Genomic DNA, 15,600 nt, shown 5'->3' with positions numbered 1-15,600 from the left:
GTATTCAGCTGTCCTATACAAATAAAGGCCTAAAATGCCCCAAAAATAATCTTTAAAAAAATAATAATAACTAGTCAGGACCCAGCTTGTTATGTGTTTATCCATCCTGTTTAGGATTGACCCATCTCCCAGAACAAATAATCTTGGGCTGAATGGACCTGGGTCCCTGCAATCAGACAATCAGGTTATCATACAGTGCCTTAAAGTATTCCCCTGAACGTTTCGACCTTTTGCCACATTTCAGCCTCAAACATAAAGATATAAATGTAATTTTTGTGAAGAATACAAAAGTTCCAATTATGAAGTGAAGGAAATTCATTATTTTTTTTACATATGAAGTGGTCAAAATTATTCAGCTTTTCAGTAGCAAACTCTCTAGATTCAGTGAGGTTCTGTGATAAGTTGACTAAATAATTTATATATGTGTTAATGTTTATAATCATGTCTGTGATAGTCAAGTTAACAAATCATAAGAAAAACACCAGCATGAGATATTGGAAGTTAAGGGATTAAAAATAGAAATAATAACTACCTCTAACTTTCAGTATACAAAAATAGAGATGCAGAAGAATGATATTGGTGAACTAGAATACAGTGAGTGGGATATTAAAAAAAGATTTTTAAATATCCCGGTCCAAAATTCCTGGACCTTATCACAGGACCAATATGTTGCCTTTTAAAAACTATTGTAACTTTTAGACCAGTACAGGAATCTAACAAATGCGGCATTCAGTTTAATTCTACTAAACAAAATCACTGCTCAGCTGGAGACCCACCAGTAAAAGCAGACCAACTGTGTTTCCCACGCATCGGTTTAGAAACCAACGGTGATCCGTCATGTATTCTTTAACCACGGCTGTGTTTCTTCCAGAGCCTCACGGCCCATCCTTCACCATCGGTAAGGCCATCTGGCTGCTGTGGGGTCTGGTCTTTAACAACTCTGTGCCAGTGCAGAACCCCAAAGGCACGACCAGTAAGATCATGGTGTCCGTGTGGGCCTTCTTTGCTGTCATCTTCCTGGCCTCCTACACTGCCAACCTGGCTGCTTTCATGATCCAGGAGGAATATGTGGACCAGGTAACTGGTCTCTCAGACAAAAAGGTAAGATGGAAGGTTTCTCTTTGAGGCTGTGCCACCCTGTCTTCTTTTTCTCACCTTTAATTTATTTAAAACATGCCTCCTCCTCCCTCTCTCTCTCTCTCTCTCTCTCTCTCTCTCTCTCTCCTCCTCCCTCTCCATGCTCCATGTCTTCCATGTTTAGTTCCAGAGTCCCAACGACTTCTCGCCTCCGTTTCGGTTCGGCACTGTCCCAAACGGGAGTACGGAGAGAAACATTAGGAACAACTATCCAGAAATGCACGCCTACATGACAAAGTTTCATCAGAGAAATGTCAACGAGGCCCTGGCCTCTCTCAAGGCTGGGTGAGAAACTGCACAGTTGATTTTTAATAACAAAATCAAATTAAAGGATCCCATTTATATGTTTAAAACTTAAGTCCCTCTTACCAAAATGGAAACAATCATCTAGAGATATTGAACAATGCATTTGTATTTTATGTGTATGCCTTGGCTTCAGGCATGTAAGCATGTCTTATGTCTGTAGTTTATTATTATAATTTTTAGCATTTTTTATTCTGTTGAATTTATTAAGGGGTTGAATTTAAATATTATTTTTAAGGGAATCAAAAGCATAGCAGTTTCAAATGATGGTCATTATATTGTAATGGAGAGTAAAGTGTGCGGAAAATAGTTAAACAAAGAAGCAACGCTTAAGACCCCTATTTATATCTTTCCTACTTATCTTCATGTAAACATATCGTAGCTGAATAACTCCTATAATACTTTCGCTCCCCCTCTTCACTTTTCATCAAGTGTGCCTTTTCGCCAGTCTGTGTGCCAGCTCCAGCCTTTGGCAAACCAAGTGGAAGTCTATTACACTTATCAGCAGCTTAGTGCTATTTAGCAGGTTAATTGGAATGCTGTAGCTGGGATGTCTGACTCCTCAGTGCTAATTAATTGTAACCTACCTCTCTCTGTCTTTCTCCCTTTCTCTCTCTCTCTCTCTCTCTCTCTCTCTCTTTCATTAGCAAACTAGATGCTTTCATTTACGACGCGGCCGTGCTGAACTACATGGCCGGCAGGGACGAGGGCTGCAAGCTGGTGACCATTGGCAGCGGCTACATCTTTGCCACCACGGGGTACGGCATCGCCATCCAGAAGGAGTCGCTCTGGAAGAGACATGTGGACCTGGCCATCCTGCAGCTCTTCGGAGACGGTGAGACAGCCTGCTGTTTTATTCAAAGCTGGTTCACAGTTTAATGCACTCAGCAAGCAGAGACTCTATCACGCACACAGCTGTGCCGATGTGATGAGTTGTATAAATAATAACTCGAAAGATGCACGAGTTAGTCACAGAGATAATGCAATATTTTCCTAGGGAAGGAACAGAAGTTCTTACTAACAGCCTTGAAGCAAACACTGTTTGAATGAAGTCTGGCTTCATTTGTATTTTATTGACTTTGGCCACTGTTTCGCTCCGGGTTCTAATAACATTGTAATCAACAAGTTACATGGCAAGAACATGGCAGCAAGTCTGACGGGGCAAGAAACACGAGCCATGTTTCCATCCACTTGTCAATCGAATTATCTGAAGTTCGCTTAAAAACATTCATGTGAATAAAGCCGGTGAAAGTGTGTTTCCATACGACGGCTTTAAAGGTCCAGCGTGTAATGTGTTTAGTTGTTCATTATCAAAATCTGTGTTGCCCGTTCACCAACTTGTCCTTTTTCATGAATATTTCCCACCACCATCAATTTCAAGTATTCCTTTTGGCTTGAAATTTTACATTTGCGTCTGCATGAACTGCTCCATCTTGAAATACGTTAGCCGGTAAGGGACATACAGGACATACTGCTCCACCTTTCATGTTTTCTCTGTCACATGATAAACTCCCAGGAGCTGCTAATGCTGCTAACGGGTATCGTAGCTTCCCGGCCCCTGTGGCAAGTTTGAAAAAGGAAACATGGAGGACCACACGTATTCAAAATCCAAATCTTCTTCGCCCAGAAAAAGGATATTGAAAAGAGCGAGAGACCGTCTTTTTGAAGCGTGAAGGCTACCGTAGCTCTAATACCTACTTTGAACTGCGTGGTGCGAGAGAGTTGATTGCGATAAAAGATCTCAGCGCTAGATGGGAGAAATTCCCACACACTGGACCTTTAAAGCAAAAAACAACCTTTGCCTAATGACGTCACATGCTGTTTTGCAATCAAATTGGTATATCAAATTGATTTGAGATATTTTAAGTTGTTTCCATTCATTTTCGCACCGAATCGCACAACATTCAAGCTGACATTTGCGAACAAAGTTTTCTAGCCAAAATGGATCACACCGTCCACCTATGTACAAATGCTTCATATTGCACAAGTTGTAATAGTACTTATGTGCCAGATGATAGCAACATATCAAGCCATAATAGGACAACAACAGCGCTATCAAAACATTGGTGCAATGATGCAGATGCACGTAAATGCCAGAAAAATTGCTTATAACATATGATTGTTGAATATAACATATAATAGTGTTATATTTGTACTGGGATCGTCTGTATTTTGTGGTATTTGTCTATATTGTGGCTATTGTAAATTTAGTTTTTAGTGTCGGAATATTATTTGTTGTATGTTTCATGTTATTGGTCCCCCTCCGAAAAGCTTTTAGTAGCTTATTTGGGGTTCCCCATTTCACGTGGCCTACATATGATCATTGTACCTTATGAAATTGTGTTTTAATGATACATTGATGATGAGTGAAATAAATGAATAGAAGGCTTGAATGTCTGCATAGTAAAGCGGGAAATAGTGTGTGTGTGTGTGTGTGTGTGTGTGTGTGTGTGGTAGAGAGATAAAGATTCTGACTATGCACCTGAATTATTGGGACTAACCCCTTCTTGCGCAGTAAGATCGTATGCGTGCACAGCTACAGTAAGTACTGTACAGTAGGTCACAGATGAACCAGGAAGTTGGTCTTTAAACTGTAATGGATGTTCACAACAGATCATTTTGGTGAACATTGGCAAACAATCTTGGCTGACCTGGGTTGTTTAAAACCTGCGATGTCCCAAATTCCCAGTAGACTTGGTCAGTACGTTATATATAATAACCAGTACGATACAATGGCCAAACCTAAAGAAATAAGATCCAAATTGTAGGCTAATAAACATGAATTATCCTTTAAGAGCTCATTTGAGGCATTATGCTTTGAACAAATCCTGCCTCAGGCTGTGCCGTAGGGACAAATTACAGTGGCTAAGTTTACTTCTCATGTAAATTAGCGTAACATACAACATTTTGAAGAACATCTATTCTAAACTCAGGCAAAAACAGGCTTCTCAGACAGTAAGATTTTAGGGTCTTGTCAAATGTACATGTAATCGCACTCATATATATTAAGAACAGACAGAAAAGGTAAGGCAGTGCTGCTAGGAATATAATTTAAGATTTAGCTCCACCATAGGGGCCCTGTGCTTTACGACCATGCTCTCCTTTTATGGGAGTCTGTCCAAGCTCTCCAGGACTTGTTCTTTTGAAACACTTCATTCCTGTCAGCTCTAGCTGGAGCATTAATGAGCCTTGCAACGAGAAAAGAATGGATGGAAATGCGTTCAAAATGTCCCTTCTTAATCCGTATAGTACATGCTTTATGGTTTCAAGCAAAAATTCTTCGTCATAAACATGTCCAAATGTCAAACACAACAGCTGCTCGCTCAGGTTATTGACTTACACTAACAGTCTAATTTCACAATGTCCAGTTTTGATATACAGCTTAATAGAGCTAAGTCCTCCCGCAGTTCCCCTGCACAGCATTTACCTCTGTCTGTTTAGTGTGGTTAGGTGCTGTGGCTTCTGAGTTGACATCCGTGTCTGCCTTTATCTTCATCTGCTCCTGCCCAAAGTCGAGCTTTTTAACTACGTGGTCTTTCACTTGAAGGCCCTCCTCTTTCTCTTCTTTTACACACAGGCTCGCAGCAGGCTGCGGTTTGCCTACTGTGGATCCTTCAGTCTTAACTAACTGTAATGGAAGTTTAGTGTGTGTGTGTGCTTGTGTACAGTAAGTTTGCGTGTGTGTTGTTGCTAGATTATTTGGGCACCGTCCAGCGTGTTGTGAGCATCCTGAACCAAGGGCCCTCCGGAGCCCACTATAGTGCGTCCCAGTTAGGGGTGCCAGCATAGCTCCCGGGGTATTTTAACACCGTGTGTGCATGAGTGTGTGTGTGTGTGTGTGTGTGTGTGTGTATATATGTGTGCGCACATGTGAATATGGGTCAGGCCTCTGAAAATGAGAGGGCCTAGAGCATGTGTGTAAGTGAGAGAGTGTGTGTGTGTGTGTGTGTGTGTGTGTGTGTGTGTGTGTGTGTGTGTGTGTGTTAGAGAAATGAAGATAAAGATTCTGACTAGTTACAACAGTTTTTTTACCAACACATTTTTACCAACCTACAAACAAATTCAATAAGAGTTTTGTGTATGTATTGTTTCTGACTTATTGAAGTTTAATTATTTTTCAAACATGTAGGTAAGACTAGTGTGTGTGTGTGTGTGTGTATGTTGTGTGTGTGTGTGTGTTTTTCTCTAAGCACATTTGTGTGTGTGTGTGTGTGTGTGTGTGTGTGTGTGTGTGTGTGTGTGTGTGTGTGTGTGTGTGTGTGTGTGTGTGTGTGTGTGTTTGTGTGTTGAATATGGGTCGGCTTGCAGTAACATCCCCCTTGTGCCACTGCAAAAGCACTTGTACAGGAACCAAGCGGCCCTGTCCCACCCCTCTAAGGATTTCAATGTCACTTTGCCACGCCTTCACCATCCACCAGACCACCACCCATCCTGGTGGCCTAGAAAGCGGTCAGACTCACGTGGAGAGCCCAGTGGCCTGGAACCAGGGCTGAATGGGAGTCTGGGTAGTCTGACGCAGGCCTGAGCGAAAAAAAAAAGTCACAGCTGTCGTGAAAAACAAACGGCAGTTTTGATTGGTGATTTTCTGATACAATGTTGGATGGAAAGTTGAGTTCAATGCCTCTCGCTCTTTAAACCAATACCAGGCATCAATGATAAAAGGTTTCCTCAGTTAAAAAAAAAAGAATCTTTTAACTCCAATCTGTCTTTTTAACTCCATGTCTGTAGAGACATGAGTGTGTGTGTGTGTGTGTGTGTGTGTGTGTGTGTGTGTGTGTGTGTGTGTGTGTGTGTGTGTGTGTGTGTGTGGTGCGGTGCCTCTATCCCTGACTTTGTATGCCGTGGAGCATTTTTTGTTGATGCTCAGAGGCCAGCCAGTGCTCCGGTGCAAGAATCACGCTGACGCGCAGCGACGACGGCTGAATGTATGATTAATTAAGCATCGCCCGTCCTGCCACAGTCGGCTTTGATAGAGAACAGCTCATGATGAAACAGAAGGTGACCCACAAAAGAGTCCAGAAGCTCAGGGACCGGCATCAGACGCGCGGAGACACACACGCACACACGCACATGCACGCACATGCACAAATGCAAACTTGTCTTTTACAGTTTGCATAGCTACTGTACATGCACATGTTAAAGCTGAAGCTTTTACATATTGTGTAGTAAACACTTAGCGACACACAATTATTTGCAGAAATTAGTGCGAAAAAGATCAGTGTAATTAACACGTGAGCTATGGTGTGTGTGTGTGTGTGTGTGTGTGTGTGTGTGTGTGTGTGTGTGTGTGTGTGTGTGTGTGTGTGTGTGTTTACTCTATTCCTGTCGGTAATGAAGCTTGCTGTGAAACTCAAGGCTGAATTTCACTTCTAACTCCCATGACCCCCCCCCACCCCCCCACCACCGTCTGCCCGCCATCTACCCTCCTCCCTTCTTCTGTTGCATCATCTCTCCATCCCTCGTGTCCTGCGATACCCATCCTGTTATTACATCATGTCCCTCCTCTCTCCTTTTATATTTTACATTCCTTGCCACTTTTTTCACACCCTTATTCTTTATTTCAATTCCCGTACGAATCATAACAACACTTCTCCGCATGTCGTCATCATGCCCCCCCGTCTCCTCGTCTCTCATTCTATCCATCCCTGTATCTCCGTCCTTTCCTTGCCTCCATCCCACTCCCTTCTTGTTGTTCCTCCATCAACTCTTCTTCCCCCTTCTTCTCTTCTGCCCATCTTCCCCTTCTCCATCCAGGTGAGATGGAGGAGCTGGAGTCCCTGTGGCTGACGGGGATCTGCCACCACGAGAAGAACGAGGTGATGTCCAGCCAGCTGGATGTGGACAACATGGCCGGTGTCTTCTACATGCTCGGCGCCGCCATGGCTCTGTCGCTCATCACCTTCATCTGCGAGCACTGGTTCTACTGGCAGCTGCGCTTCTGCTTCATGGGCGTCTGCTCCGGCCAGCCCGGCTTCGTCTTCTCCATCAGCAGGGTGAGACAGGGCGGGGGAAAGGGAAGGACAGAAAACTACTCAGACTTTAAAGCTGGTATCCAAAATGTTGTTAGGCTGAATGAATAAACAATAAATGTATCCATCCGTAAAGGTCAAATGCTGTTGGAGACCAATGTCACTCAGCTTTCCATGGCTTGTACTTTTTAACGAGTATTCTGATTGACAGATTCAGATTGCCACTAAGTTCTGTTCAGGACAGAGCCAGCACAGCGGAGCTGATGCTTTTTTACACCATGTGTCTTCAAGCATCAAATCAAGCAAAAGCCCAGTAGCATCACACTTGTTTTGTAGTGGCCGATATGAATAAATGACGACTACCACGCAACCTTAAAGGTCCCATGGCATGAAAATTTCACTTTATGAGGTTTTCTAACATTAATATGCGTTCCCCCAGCCTGCCTATGGTCCCCCAGTGGCTAGAAATGGTGATAGGTGTAAACCTGGTGTAAGCCCTGGGTATCCTGCTCTGCCTTTGAGAAAATGAAAGCTCAGATGGGCCGATCTGGAATCTTCTCCTTATGAGGTCATAAGGAGCAAGGTTACCTCCCCTTTCTCTGCTTTGCCCGCCCAGAGAATTTGGCCCACCCATGAGAGAGAGAGAGAGACATCATGGCTTTCAAACGAGCAAAGTGGCAGTTGGTCAAGGCCAGACCCCCACCCTCTACTTTGCCCCCTTTCCTCCTCAATAGCTACAGACACAGAAATGGCACATCCTAAGGAAAGCTCATTGTGGGACTGGCTCTAGTGGCTGTAATTCTGCACCAAGGCTGAATTTTGGGAAAGAGACTTCGGATACGGTATTAGGGGACCACTAAGGCCTATATAAAAGAGACTTCATGTACAGTATTAGGGGACCACTAAGGCCTATATAAAAGAGACTTCATGTACAGTATTAGGGGACCACTAAGGCCTATATAAAAGAGACTTCAGATACAGTATTAGGGGACCACTAAGGTCTATATAAAAGAGACTTCAGATACAGTATTAGGGGACCACTAAGGCCTATATAAAAGAGACTTCAGATACAGTATTAGGGGACCACTAAGGTCTATATAAAAGAGACTTCATGTACAGTATTAGGGGACCACTAAGGCCTATATAAAAGAGACTTCATGTACAGTATTAGGGGACCACTAAGGCCTATATAAAAGAGACTTCATGTACAGTATTAGGGGACCACTAAGGCCTATATAAAAGAGACTTCAGATGCAGTATTAGGGGACCACTAAGGTCTATATAAAAGAGACTTCATGTACAGTATTAGGGGACCACTAAGGTCTATATAAAAGAGACTTCAGATACAGTATTAGGGGACCACTAAGGCCTATATAAAAGAGACTTCAGAAACAGTATTAGGGGACCACTAAGGTCTATATAAAAGAGACTTCAGATACAGTATTAGGGGACCACTAAGGTCTATATAAAAGATACTTCATGTACAGTATTAGGGGACCACTAAGGTCTATATAAAAGAGACTTCAGATACAGTATTAGGGGACCACTAAGGTCTATATAAAAGCCTCCACAGAGCACCATGTCATGGGACCTTAAAATCAGAATCAGAATCAGTTTTAATGGGCAAGTAAGTGTAAACACTGTCATGACCTTTGACTTCAGCTTTTTGTTGCTTAAATATTTAAAAAGAGGCGATGCAACATTTGAAGAAAGAACACCGTGTGATGAAAAGTTGCATTCATAAAGCAATTAAACACACCCTGGCCCCGTTCAACACACCCACTCTGTCTGGTATGACTGGTATATAAGTGTAGCTTTCAGCGGCAAATTCCAGCTAATGTACAGTCAAACTGAGTCATTTGGCTGACTGTTTGACTCTTCTCTACTTGTGCTACTGTTACACTGTTTTTCAGCCATGATCCCGTAATAGTGTTAAACCCATCTGATGGCAAAAGATAAATCCGCAAGTATGAATTAAAACATCCAAACGTAATAATTGCTTAACATATATTCTTTCCTTAAAGGACAGATCCGGCGCAAAATGAACCTAGGCGTCATGTGTACCGAGTTGACTGTTCTCTGGGACATGTTTTCATGCTAATCGAATGGGACCAGTTTTAGCGCAAACCGCTAATTAGCTTATAAAGCTAGTCGTCGGGGCATGAGGAAAGTAAAAAGAAATCTCTATTTCTACACCACTAACAAGGCTCAAAATAGCACCACACTTCCACGGTAGCATAATGAGGGTCCCTACATGGAAACCGGAGCATTGAGAACTTTGTAAGTGGACAGACAATTTATTAAAAAGATAGTTTAGAAAGACAGTACCGTTCACGTATACAAGCAGGCGCCATCTTGGGAAAACGAACGCCGTGCTTGAGCTATGTTACTGGTTACACGGCGTTCGGCGTTCGACTGGTCGTGACTGTTAAATGGGACGGAAGGGGCTGAGAACAGAATGAGGAATTAAAGGATAAATACATAGACTGATATTGAAGCGTCAAATAGGAATTCTAGCATGATATGGCAGCCGAAGTCAACAACTACCAGCTGCACTTTCTCACCAGAATTTTCTATTAACAAAACCGCCAAATAGGTTATAAGTCTCTAATTTACAACTGTGTCACCACCAACTCCTTCCTGTCTGTACAGTAACCTCCATTACTTGTTTTTTCAGCCCTACGTCATGTCTGTAATGTCTCTGCTTTATTCTTCCAGGCTTTCGATTTACTAAAATTGTATATAAGCATGTAGCCACACCAAAATTGTCACTTCCAAACAGAAATTGGGGAGCTTTTTTACCTTTTTGTTTAGATGGTCAGGCCTTTCTGACGTCCGTGGGGGTAAATATTTACAAAAATGTTGAGCCAAAATCAATATTTCACTCAACAAAAATCAGCCACACAACCGGGGAGGGTAGATTACTGGATCCCAGGAGACCAAAGTCACCCCCGAGGTATTTGATTTGCATTCCAATTGTTTTGACATGGCTTCGGTGTAATTCACTGCGTGCCTCTGAAGGTGAACCGCTGCAGGCTAAACCACGTGGCTAATTTATAGCAGAGAGCACACCGCTGCGCGCCCCCCCCCCACCCCTCCACCCATACACACATTTGATACGCTGCTGTGGTGCTAGGTGTTGCTTGTGCCAAGAAAGCAAGGCTACGAAGAAGAAAAAAACCCCAACATAACATTTTCCCCTCTCTGCTCTAATATTACGCTCCAGTGCCCAACTTTGATTATTTTCTATGGTGTTAATTTTGTGTTGTTGCTGCTGCCTTGTTTATGGTCGCTTGTGCGTGTCTTTTTGTGTAGAAGGAGCATGAAATATCAGTTGCAAAAAAATGTCAATTTGACTTCTCATTTCCACAGACAGGCTGCTTGGTGTTGTTTTTGATTATTACATCATTGTAATGTGTATGGGGACCGGATCTGAAAGCAATTATGCTCTGTGTAACATCCAGCGATCGCTCTCGTTTACAGAAATCACCTCTGTCTTTGCTACAATGTGACAACGTAAATGAACGCCGAGTGTCCGCAATCACAGCCAGTATAATTTCAGTATGTTAAAATATTCAGGGGAAACGTTCGCTGAGAGTGTTCATTTGCACACGGAGCACAGAGCATTGCGAACAGTGGAAATTCCGGTTTATTGTCTTTCCACACTCGGCCACAGCTTCACATCGTCTCCTTCTCATTTACTCGAGTGTTTTCTCTCCAGCCTCAGCCATTTCTTCCTCCTCTACCCCCCCACCCTCCCTTGCTCCGCCACTCAGATTGATTCCGCTTTTTTAAATTTCACAGCATAATCCAATAAACTTTATTGTTATTGCCGCAATTAACATTTAAGCTCGGCAATGTAAAAAATGAGACATCTGTCACGGTTGGCGTGAGTCACGTGGCTTCGGTCGTGGCTTCATGGTCGGTTAGCGTTCCCTCCCTGCGAGGGGGGTTCGGCAGGGCTCTCCCCTGGCTACCTGCTCCTCCAGGTCCCACCTGCTACACTGAAACAAATTAATTATATCGATTTAAAAAGCCTCTAATGACACTAAATGTATTAGAGGTTTAATCACTCCTTTTTTTACAGCCCTCACATCACATCACAGCTAGGTTGATTAGCATTAGGCACTATATACTTACACCACACACACAGTATTAAATTATGAGCTGCAGCATGTACAATAGGCACTCTACAGTATATGCAATTTAAACATAGGGGGCAGCTAGTTATTTGTTGATTTCCTGCCTCTCTGTACCAGTGTAATCACTTATAGATTTTGCTGCGATCCCCCGGTGGATTGAAAATTCTTAGGAACCCTCAGGCTACAGTTATTGCTACACACACACACACACACACACACACACACACACACACACACACCCTGCCCAAATAATCAGCTACTGTAGCACTGGGCTGGCAGCAATCTGCCAACTGTTACATTATGTGGGCATGTGGAGTAGACAAAATCTGCTGTTGAATACAACGCAGCATTCGCAAGATTTGATGCATTACAGTATTAACTTTTTGTTCTCATTTGTGGTTGTTTATTTGTGCATGTGTGTGTATAAAAGAAAAAGCTTTAAGGGTCCCATATTATGCTCATTTTCAGGTTTATACTTGTATTTTGGGTTTCTACTAGAAAATGTAACATGCTTTAATATTAAAATTCATACTGTCTGTCTGAATATACCTGTATTCACACTCTGTCTGTAAACACTCTGTTTTGGCACCTGTCTCTTTAAGCCCCCCTCCCGAAAAGCGCAGTCTGCTCTGATTGGTCAGCGTTTTTGGGTCTACAACCTCTGGACTCTTGGCAGTCTCTGCACCACCATTGCAGCCGGGGAATGACTGTAACGTCACTGTAGCGGCACCTTCTACCTATATATAGTATAGTTGTAACATCACAACCGTACAGAAGTCCTGACGGCTCGTTTAAAGGCACAATTTCTGAATACGGGCTGTGAGCATTTCTCTATGGATTGATACTTTCACAGTATTTCTATAGCACCTCGACCTGCTTTATAATAAAAAAAGACATTGAAATCTCACTTTTTACAATATGGAACCTTTAAAAAACACAAATATTCATACTGAGCTTGCTCTAACCATTTCTCAATACAACACAAACTCGCTGTCAAAACGTGAAGTGGGGAAGATCCTCTAAAGATTAAGGTGGATGCTTCTGGAAAAGTCGGCCCAAAATGGGATGTTGTCATAGTTAGTCATAGGAGGGAAGAGCTGACAGATTTGGCAGCAGGTGGGGTGTAATCAAGACAATAAAAGAAGAAAAACAAAAGATGCGAAGTGATGACAAGTTATATAAACAGGCAGATGGAAAAAGGAAACACAGATAAGACAGAGAAGGACCAGATAAACATTGAAAGATGCTTCTAAGTGGGGGAAAAACCCTGCGTGATATTTTACATTTGTCCACGTCAAGATTTCAATCCAAATCCAATATATCTTAAATATGAGGAGTTCTTTTGTATTTATGTTAACCGCTCTTGGTTCAAGCTTTACATACTTAGCTGTTAACAGTAGGGGTGTAAGAGAAAATCGATACACTTGAGTATCGCGTTTTTCAAAAACACAATATCGATTTATTTATTTTTTAATTTTTAAAATGTTTAGTTTACGTGCAAAAATATTCATGTAAGACAGTGGTTCACGTTTATGTTGTATTTAAACCCCCTACTGCTCGATGGCTATGCTGAGTTGCACCACTGGTGTCATTGCCTAACCGTGCCTAGCGGTGCCTGACTTTTTGCTAGAAGCTAACAATGGCCTACTTTAGCGTAGCGTAATTTGCTCACTAAGAACCAATCCCAAACTGGCAGTTTGATTTTCTGTGTACTGAATTGTTTACCTAAAGTAAACTTCTTCTTCTTTTTTTGTAAGTAGTTTTACTAAAATTATACTTTAAAAAAAATCCAAATATTTCGCCTTACGCACAGTATCGAAATATATTGCAATATATTGAATCGTGGCCCATGTATCGTGATACTTATCGTATCACCAGGTTCTTGCCAATACACAGCCCTAGTTAAAGGACAATTCCGGGGCAAAATGAACCTAGGGGTTAATAACAGATGTGTACCCAGTCGACTGTTCTCTGGGACATGTTTTCATGCTAATCGAATGTGTTTGTAACTTGAAAGAATCTAGCGCGAACCACTGATTAGCTTACAACGCTAGTATTCGGGGCACAGGGAAAGTAAAAACAGATCGCTATTTTATACCACTAAAAAGGCTCAAAATATCACCAAACTTCCACGGTAGCATAATGAGGGTCCCTACATGTTAACCGAAGCACTGAGAACTTTGTAATAAAAGGAGGAGGTTGGGAAGAGTTGCAGCTTCACAGCCAGCTGACCCGTAACCTACTTTCCTGCCCTCTGTAGTGGCGAGCAGGTCGGAGGTCAGCTGATCATCGATCTTTAACAGTGGTCAAAAGTATCCTTTTATTTCCATAGTCATCTACAGATGAGAAAAACTGAGCAAAATCATTGTTTGGAATTGATCTGATCCTTTTACCGTCCCCCATCTGTCATGCCTGGTTTGCTCTCCTCCGTACAATCGTTTTTATCTGAATATTGTATCGTACATCACTGAATGCAAATGGAGCAGTTTATCTTTTTTGTCACTTTAACGCTCGGCCGGCTTCTCCTTGGCTTGGCCTTTTTCTTCGGAGGGAATTGTGCTGCGGTGTCGAGCGCCAGTGGAACTGAGGTGTTTAATAACTGCCGGAGGATATTGTTCAGCTGAATTCTAATCACATTGATTGAAGGTATTGACAAGTGAGACCCAGGGTTTTTTTGCAGCCCCTTTGCCTTTATCGATCGTCCACCGTGCAGCTACACTATCCTCTCTGAGTCTTCATACTGTATGCTGTCTTGCACTGTCTCACTTTATGTCAATTGCCTTTGTACATCGACGCATGTATCATTCCTATTTTGCACCGGACGCACAGCGGACTTTTCCCTCCACAGACGCACGTCGGTAAATTAGGGAATGTATTTGCACTCCCGGGGGCGGTTCAGCGAAAAGAGAAGGCGTGTTCCGGCGCAAACGTTACTTGATGCTATTCTGCAGTTTCAGAAAACAATTCCGTCACTGACCAGGAAAAACCTGGTCTAAAGTCAGTGGCGCTAGTCTAAAGTCAGTGGCGCGTTATTCAGATGCTATTTTAGGGGCGCATGCTTGGCCATAATGTAGCGTGTGCACAACGCGCATACACTTCTCTCATCTAAATGGATGCAGCAGTTCCCATTTTTGCAAACCATACATAATTACAAAGGAAAATATACTGAAAATGCGCTTCAGGTGTTTGGATAGATCAGGAGGCACTTTACAGTACAGTCCTCAAAAAGTCGCAGCATTCTTTTGATTTACACATTTCCATGAATCATGGATGTGTTGATGACATAAATGAGGAAATATTAGAGGACTTAAGGAGACGTGATGTTGAACTCCGGCGGGATCTGGTCCGGGAGTAATGCGCGATGCGCTCCTGGGCGGGGGGGGTGGACGGAGATGGAGTGGGGGAAGAGGAAGGGGCACAACAGGAGCAGGTGGGCGCGTTTTGAGGCCCACGCTGCATGGCTGCAGCATTCCTCTCCAGACTTTGAGAATGCGCCCGAGGCCGCGAGCCAACTTCGCCACCCGGCCAAGACGGGCATTTATTACTTTGCCGCATCCCGGACAGCTCCCGCTGGCGCGCCCAGCGCAAATCCGCCGTCATAATAGCAATCCGCCATGGAACAAGCGCCTGCTCTTAAAGGGAATGTGAGATGACGCTCTGATTGGTTTATTGCACGTTACGCCCAAACCACACCTAGCTACTTCAGACCAACCCATTTAAGATTTGCGTCGGGCGCAAGAGTCATTTATCCCGCTGGTATAATAGCAACAGCGCTCGAGATCCGCCCACAAAGCTACTTGCGTTTTGCGTTTCATACTTGCGTTTCAGATCGTTAAAATAGGGCCCATTGTGTTTAATGAGCAATGGATTGACGGCATCAGCAGAAAGAGCTTTATTCACCTTATGTCATCTACCGTAGGTTCTAAAATGTGGGCTGGTCAGGGTGCAATGCAGCTGCAGTCTGATGTTTTTGTCAACTTAAATTACAATATTAGTGAATAATGATGGTTACTGTAAATGTACCAAATGTCACTGTTTAATGCCTTTAT

The 15,600-nt window shown here is 42.9% G+C and overlaps 1 protein-coding gene across 3 annotated transcripts in view; it reads left to right on the top strand.

Moving 5' to 3' along the window:
• Positions 1-15,600, top strand: part of LOC120574081 (glutamate receptor ionotropic, NMDA 2B) — a 176,798-nt gene that overhangs the window by 155,287 nt on the left and 5,911 nt on the right. For all 3 annotated transcript variants that reach the window (XM_039824147.1, XM_039824145.1, XM_039824146.1), the window contains 4 exons: positions 872-1,101; positions 1,262-1,422; positions 2,088-2,275; positions 7,195-7,433. In XM_039824147.1, coding sequence (XP_039680081.1) covers positions 872-1,101; positions 1,262-1,422; positions 2,088-2,275; positions 7,195-7,433 — 818 coding nt within the window. The remainder of the gene's footprint in view (positions 1-871; positions 1,102-1,261; positions 1,423-2,087; positions 2,276-7,194; positions 7,434-15,600) is intronic.

The sequence above is a fragment of the Perca fluviatilis genome, chromosome 15, assembly GCF_010015445.1.
Source record: "Perca fluviatilis chromosome 15, GENO_Pfluv_1.0, whole genome shotgun sequence".
NCBI lineage: Eukaryota > Metazoa > Chordata > Actinopteri > Perciformes > Percidae > Perca > Perca fluviatilis.
Note: the sequence above shows the minus strand (reverse complement) of the source record. Positions and strands in the feature narration are given on the sequence as shown.